General features: G+C 44.1%; 1 protein-coding gene across 1 annotated transcript; it reads left to right on the forward strand.

Moving 5' to 3' along the window:
• Positions 1-6,782: 6,782 nt before the first annotated feature.
• On the forward strand, positions 6,783-7,471 carry Atp6v1e2 (ATPase H+ transporting V1 subunit E2). The gene is given in 2 exon segments (XM_042675552.1): positions 6,783-7,373; positions 7,376-7,471. Coding segments are annotated over 2 exon segments (687 nt in total).
• The last annotated feature ends 614 nt before the right edge of the window (positions 7,472-8,085 follow it).

Here is an 8,085-nt window from a genome sequence, read left to right on the forward strand (position 1 = left end):
CACGATGCTGATCCTTCCAATCCAGGAGCATGAGAGGTTTTTGCCACTTTCTAAGTTCTGTTTTGATTTCCTTTTTCAGGTTTTTAAAGTTTTCATCGTAGAGGTCCTTCACTTCTTCGGTTAATTCCTAGGTATTTTTTTTTTTGTGGGGCTATTCCATTCACTTATCAAAGCACTCACTCCCCAAAACAGGCTTCTTATAAGTGGAGGAGAGGGGTGGAAGGTGATCTGAGAATTGGCTACATGGTATACAAGCAACTTTAAATGATGGAAATGAAGCCAGGCACTGTTCGCCTGTAATCCTAGTTTCTCATGAGGCTGAGATCTAAGGATCATGATTTGAAGCCAACCTTGGGGGAGAAAAGTCCATGTGAAGTCTTTTCTTAAATCAACCAGTGAAAGGACAGAAGTGGAGCTGTGGCTCTAGTGATAAGAATGTCAAGATAATAATGAGTGTCAAGTGATAAGAATGAGTGAAAAAGCCAAATAAGAGCGTGAGCTCCTGAGTTCAATCCTCAGTACCTGCCAAAAAAATAAAAATAAAAACGGGATTTTAAAATTCCAATTTCTTGTAAAGAGAGAGGGAAACATTTTCTATTCATTCCTACTTTAACCCAATTATTCTAAAATAATGTCTGTTAAAACTCTGAAAAATAATAAAATGGCAAAATTTATGTTGTCAATTGTCTGACACAAGCAAAAAAAATGATGGGTTTTGCTTTTAAAATGAGACTCTCCGCTTTTCTTTTCTCTCTCTCTTTTAAATCAGATCATATAACCCCTTCAGAGATGGACCTAGAGGTCTTTTCTTTTGGGGAAGTGGGATACTGATGAGGAAAGTTTTAGCTAAGCAAATTTGAAGCAAAATGCTCTAGGGGAGAACCCGGCTGCTTTGAAGTAACTTGCCTGCAAATGTTTCAGAAGACATGATGTGGTGAATTCTTAATGTAAATTATCTGGGGAGAAATGTTTCCTTGTCTGTCTGGCTCTCCCTTCATTTTTCTTGCCTAGTCCCTGTAGGAATTTGCCTTTTCTAGGCCAGACCAAAGCCTGCTTGCTTAGAGCAAGAAGTTCTGAAACTAAAACTATGGTCCTGGCTGTCAAGACTAAAGCAGCAGTAAAGCTTCTCAAGTTCTTCTGGTTTTGTTGTTGTTGTTGTTTTGTTTTGTTGGCTTCTTAAATTGTAGGTGTTTCCTTTTATTTCCTGGAAGAATACATTCTGCTCTGGTGCCTCCATCCTGCCTTCTCACATCCTCGCTCTGAGTCCAGCCCCTCTGCCCCATGAGGGCCTCATGGCTCTTGTGCCGTATCTCCTTTATTCTCCATACTTTGTCTCTGCCTGAAACCTCATCTATGAACAGTGTCCATCTGATTCCTAGCTGGACTCTCCTGTCTCTCTTCCACTAGCAGGTGAATATTCCTAAACCAGGAATATTGGACAAATTACAGCTCAGCAGGCTTTTTTGCCTAATGTTCTCAGTCATCCTCCAGTAGAACTCCAGCATCTTTCTGGACGTTGTCCACTGCAGACCTCTAGACTACTGTCAACCCCATGTATACTCACCTCCATGATCTGCCCTCAGCATTCTCCCCACCTATGTGGCCTTGCCCTTTGGAAGTGTCCATCTACAATGCCATCGTTACTTCTCCCTCCTGGCCTGACCCCTATCCGCAGGACCACTCCTTCCCTCACCCAAACCCTACAACCAACGCACCTGTGAGCTTCCTGCCCTTCATTCCATTCATTTTAAGTGACATATCTTTCCTCACGTCTAAACCAGGCCTTCTCTGGAAACCCCAAAGTATCATTTACATCTAGGTCTCAATAAAGAGTTGAACACGTTTTTTCCCTGTTTGGATAAATTCTTCTTAGAGAATATTACCAACGTTCTGCCTTTTCCAGGTGACTTGCTCCAGGGTAAGATACTATATTGGGTCTCCCTGAAAGTGCATTTTCTTATATGAATTTTCCTAATTTGTTGTATTATCATTTTTCTCTTTTCTTCTTTTCTTTAATAGTCTCTTCTCTCCTTTTTTCTTTTCTTTTCCTTTCTTTTGTGTGTGTGTGTGTGTGTGTGTGTGTGTGTGAGTGTGTGTACTGGGGTTTGGTCTCAGGGCCTTGCATTCTTGCTTAGCATTTTTGCTCAAGGTTGATGCTTTACCCCTTGAGTAACATCTCTAGTATAGGCTTTTTGCTGGCTAACTGGAAGTAAGAGTCTCAGAAAATTTTCTGCCCTGGCTGGCTTTGAACCATAAGCCTCAGATCTCAGCCTCCAAAGTAGCTAGGGCTGAGCAGCATGAGCTGCCAGCACATGGCTGTGCATGTCCTTTTATTTATCTTCAGCCCCTTGGTTTCCCCATCTATGCTTCAACAATGGAAGCTCTCAAACCATTCACAGCAGGAATGACCCATCTGCAGGGCAATGTATTACAAAAGAGCTTGTAAGTTTGGAAAAAAGCCATCAAGGCTGGATTCCTTCACTCACTTAGCTTTCTTAAAATCAGATTGCTAATAATATATCATGTTTAGTGTGATTACCTGTTTATGGACTCCTTTCTTCCATCCCTTCCTGGGATTGGGAGGCCAGCTGGCTTCTGCCTCATTTGCTACTTTAACTCTGGTGTCTATATAACACCCAACACACTGTTCTGAAAGTACTTGTTGAAGGACAAAAGACAGGGATGCCCCTTTCCCATCTATTTAATATTTGAAATCCCCAACAGAATTTCCTCAGTTTCTTCACCAAATTTCTAGGTTCTACACATTGCCCCATACTGCAAGCTTTGGAAAGCCCCTCTCTTCCTCACTCTGCAACCTCTAACTGTCTGGAGGCCCAAGTCTGGTACTGCTTCCCTTTTGGCTCACGCCTGACATGTCTGACCTCAGACTTGCTAGCCCAGCTGGAAGGAAGGACAGTTGTCTACAGGTCTGGGCAGGATTCCTAGCTGACAGAGACATTGTGCCCTCCACACGCCCTGACTTTGTCCTCCTAGGAGGCAGGATTCTGTATTTCTCTGCAATGCACACCGCTTCTTATAGATGAGGGCCTAAAGAAAGACCTCTTCAAGCTCATGCTTCCTCTAAGTGTCCCTCCTGCAAGTTTGTAGGGAAGGACTTCTGCCATGTTGGTGATATTCCCTTTCTTGTCTTGCATGGTGCTAACAGGATATTTGCCTCATGGTAATTCACCAAGCTATATTCTTATTTATATTCTGTGCACTTTTCAATGTGTATTGTATTTTTTAATGAAAAAGGAATGAAAGAAAGGAAAAGAGACAGAAAGGAAAGCTGGGCGCCCGTGGCTCATGTCTGCAATCCTAGCTACTCAGGAGGCTGAGATCTGAGGGTCACAGTTCAAAACCATCCCAGGCAGGAAAGTCTGTAAGACTCCTATCTCCAATAAACCACTAGCAAGCCGGAAGTAGAGCTGTGGCTCATGCAGTAGAGCGCTTGCCTTGAGCTGAAGAGCGCAGGGACAGCACCCAAGTCCAGAGTTCAAGCCCCATGACCAACCAAAAAAAAAGAGAGAGACAGAAAGGGAATGAGAGAGAAAGAGCCCTCAGACATAAAAAAATGCTAGAGAGAGAGAGAGAGAGAGAGAGAGAGATTCATCCCCAAGTCTTCAATCCGATCAACTACATTTGCCTACTGGCCCCTATTGCAGAAGGAGATCCTGTTTTCAAGGTGTGTCCCAAAGAAAGCAAAACCACTTGGAGCAACAAAGGACTCTGGACCCAGCTCTAAATGGTATCTGGGAAACAGGCCATGCTGTCATTGTTTTGAGAGGGTCCAGAGGCGTAAGAGGCAGTTGGGCTTAAACTATGCTTGAAAAATAAGGGTGGGATGTAGCAGAGCAAGCTATTTTAGGAGAGAGAACAGTGTGAGTAAACGTTAAGTTGGGCTGGGTTGATGTGTATGGGGAACAAGGAAAAAGCCCTGGTATTGTACAGAAGATAGGAGGTAAGTCTGGCTTGGAAGGTCTTGCATGCAGCCCCAGCCCCAGTCACAGGCAAAGAGGATGCTACGTCCAGACAACCCTGCCTCCAAAGAGTGAAGGAGTCTGAGCCCTCATGAGATGGAAGACAAAGCATTCTTGGTTTTGTTTTGCTCAAACCACAGGCCCATGTGAGCCCACAATCCCCATCCCAGACAGCCTGAAAGTCACATCTGCTAAACACATTATACTGTACAGGCACCCGCATTCCTGCAGAGACATTCACTGGAGCCTTGGTCTTTAACCTGCTCCACCCTGCTGCCAAGTCATAGTACTAGTAAGTAGTTTAGAAGCAGGGTTACAAGGTGGGTCATGAGAACTCTAAACTGCAGAATCTGGGACAGGGGATATGAAATAACCCTACCTCACTCCCACCTCCAAAGCCCTGGAATTCAGGAACATCTCTCACCATTGCCAAGGTTGTGGCTGTGCCTCAAACTGTGGGCAAGAATGCCATGAAGTACTGGTATGTGTGTGTGTGTGTGTGTGTAAGGCAGGGCTACTAGGGTTAATAACAGGCTAGAGAAGGATGTGTTCACACTGTAGTGAGTGGAAATCAAGTAAGTCCTAGGTATTCTGGACATACAAAGAGGGAATGTGGTAAAGAATGAGCCCAGATAACAATAATAGCTGCAGATAATAATAATAGAAGTAGAGGTTTGATAACAACAACTAACCATGAAGACTGTGTGCCTATCATAGTTGGTTATATATCTAATACTGTGCTAAACATTAAGCTCTTTTATTATGATTAGCTTCTTTTATTATTTTTTTAAAAAATGTTTTAGAAAGTATTGGGGTTTGAACTCAGGGCCTCACCCTTACTTTGCAAGTGGTTTTACTGCTGAGCCATGCCTCCACGTTTTCTGTGCTGGTTGTTTGTGAGATAGGGTCTTACTGCCTGCTCAGGTGTACACCTAGACTGAAATCTTCCTATTTTTCATATCCTACAGGGGCTGAGCTGACAGCCATGTACCACCATGCCCAACTCTTTATATGGAGTCTTCTACACTTTTCTGCCCAGACTGTCCTGGAACTGTGACTCTCCTAGTCTGTCTTCCATGTAGCTAGTATGATAGACATGTGGCACTATACCCAGCTATTGGTTGATAAGGGGTCTTATGAATTGTTTCTTTCCTGGGCTGGCTGCCAACCAACTTCTTCCCCATCCCTTCCTCTTGAGTAGCTAAGATTGCAGGCATGAGTTATCAGCCCCAGGTTTTCTTTCATTCAAGGCACACAAGAACACTATGATATATATTCAACCTCATTATACAGATGAGGAAACTGAGGTTTTGAAGGGTGAGTTTCTTTTCCAAAGTCATGCAAATGGCCAGTGCAGATCAGGGTATTCTGGCAGTCTGACTGCAGCTGGAAGCTGGCTGTGCCACTTATACCCTGTCGGGGCATAGAGAGGTGTTTCTCTCATGTGCAGGGGCGCAGAGCCCCTCTGGAGGGAGGGGGCTCTTAAAAGACCTCTGGTGAAATGGAACTGTGCTGCTTTCTTATTGGCAAACGTTTGGATTTGGCTCTTCAGACAAATCACATTCAGGAGAAGAAGGCCACGAACTGCCAGCATGCCAACTGTATTTTTCCTTAGTAAATTAATAAATTGGCTGTCCAAGTCTACACACGTGTTTGTTAAAGACAAGCCCACCCCGGAGTGGAGCTTGCTATGTGCCAAATTAATTGAGATTCTGAGTGTGTAAGGATAAGTCCTGGCCATGGCCTAGGTGCCAAGGAAATCCCTCTTGGCTTCCTCCAGGCAGACTTGGCCAGCTATCCCTGGTGACAGCCTGGCCCTGTGGATTCAGGCTGCCTGGTCAGACTGTGAGGGTCGTCTGTGCAAAGAAGGAAGTGACAGTGCCAGGTTCCAATGTGTGTTCCAAGTTCTACATTCTGCCTGAGACTCCCGGCGCCACGGCAAAGGCAGCCTTGGCAGAGTACTGATAAAGGTTGGTCTGGTGTGCCCTTGCCTCCACACATAACTTGGGGCTTGTCCTCCCTCTACTTTCTTCCATCGTGGCTCCCAAAGCTGGTGACCAGCAGAATCACCCAGCTCCCCTGTATGTGTGTGTGTATTTGTGTGTGTGTGTGTGTGTGTGTGAGTGTGTGTGTGTGTGAGTATGGGGCTTGAACTCAGGGCCTGGGTATTGTCCCTGAGATTTTTTGCTTCAGGCTGGTTCTTTACCACTTGGGTGAGCTGCAGCTCCATTTCCAGATTTTTGGTAGTTAATTGGAGATAGGAGTCTTTTTTGGCCCTGGCTGGTTTCAACGGTTATTCTTAGATCCCAGCCTCCTGGGTGGCCACTAGCACCAGGCTACAGGATTGAATTTTGTTTGATTTCTTATGATGCTCTTTAGTCTTCCCCAACTCCAAATGTATCTATTCTTGCTACTTAGGTATGGATTTGGTAGCTCAATTCCATTGAGTTTCTGAGTCTTAAATCTTGAGGAACTTCTGGACTAGATTTGACAGGATTTCCTATTATTATTTAATGACAAAAGGACAATGAGTATAAGAGGGATGGAACAAAGGTTGAAGCTTCTGTTCTTCTAGGGCACAAACATGGACAATGTTTCCCCTCTCTAGCCTTCAGTTTCCTCATCTGTAAAATGAGGGCTGTCTAGCTGGTCTCCGTGACACTTCTTCCTTTATGACTTCTCTTTCCTCCTTTTGTGTACTCCGTAGTGAGGAAGTAGAATTTCAAGGAAGCTCTTGAAACTCTGCCTTAAAGAAACCAGACTTCACCAGCTCTCTCTCTACCTCCCTTTATAAGAGCAACCATGGCCCTAAATGACAATGATGTGCAGAAGCAGATTAAGCACATGATGGCTTTCATTGAACAGGAAGCTAATGAAAAGGCAGAAGAAATAGATGCCAAATCGGAGGAAGAGTTCAATATTGAAAAAGGACATCTTGTGCAAACCCAACGACTGAAGATTATGGATTATTATGAGAAGAAGGAAAAGCAGATAGAGCAGCAGAAGAAAATTCAGTTGTCCACCTTGAGGAATCAGGCAAGGCTGAAAGTCCTGGCGGCCCGAGATGATCTCATCGCAGAGTTACTCGAGGAGGCAAAGATGAGGCTCAGTAGAATGGTGGTGGATCTAAAAGTCTACCAGGAGCTGCTGGATAAGCTAGTGCTCCAAGCGTTACTTCGCCTGCTGGAACCCGTGATGATTGTGCGCTGCAGGCCCCAGGATAGCCTTCTGGTAGATGCTGCTGTGCAAAAGGCCATCCCTGATTATGTGATGATCTCCCAGAAACAGGTGGAGATCAAGATTGATCAAGAAACATTCTTGCCTGCGAGTTCACTTGGAGGTGTGGAAGTCTACAGCAACAATCAGAAAATAAAGGTTTCAAACACCTTGGAAAGCCGAAAAGCCGACTGGAATTCTTATCTGAGCAAAAAATGCCAGAAATACGTAGATGTCTGTTTGGTGCTAATCCCAACAGAAAGTTCTTTGTATAAGACTGGAAAAAGAAGCTGCGTTTGGGCAAAGGAAACTAGTGACATTTTTTTTTCCTTTGAAAGCTCTGAGATTGCCCCACCTTCATGAAAAATAAAAATGTAAAAAGCTTTAGCCTTGAATATCTGAAAGCATTATACATTGTTAGTTTTGGAATAAAGATCAAATGAATGCTTAAGAATACACTTTGAGTTCATTTATACATACTGTAGCTTCTGGACCATTTACCTGCTTGGGATGAGGTGTGTAAAGATGTCTATTTGTTAGTCTAGCTTTGGGCGAGATGACCTGGAGGTCTATGTGCTCTGTATTTTTCACAGTGTATGTGAAATGAGTTTTCCTCCTCTGGTTTCACTTCAGTCCTGCCCTTATGTTACCTGATGAGGTTTAGCAGTCTCCTTCATATGCACAAGCCAATTCCCTGTGCATATATCCAGTGCAGTCACACAAGGCTCCACACCCAGAAGAGCCCAACCTTTGCATTGAATGCTTCATAACCACTGCCTTGAAATTTTGGGTTTTATCTTTAGGGTTGTGTTTTAGAAGTGAAACCCCAGAAAGCCAACAGAGTATAAGCCAGGAGTCTGAGGCATCAGCTCACTCATGCTACTAATTC

Source organism: Dipodomys spectabilis, unplaced genomic scaffold (assembly GCF_019054845.1).
Source record: "Dipodomys spectabilis isolate Male_0828 unplaced genomic scaffold, ASM1905484v1 ptg000026l, whole genome shotgun sequence".
NCBI classification, from domain to species: domain Eukaryota; kingdom Metazoa; phylum Chordata; class Mammalia; order Rodentia; family Heteromyidae; genus Dipodomys; species Dipodomys spectabilis.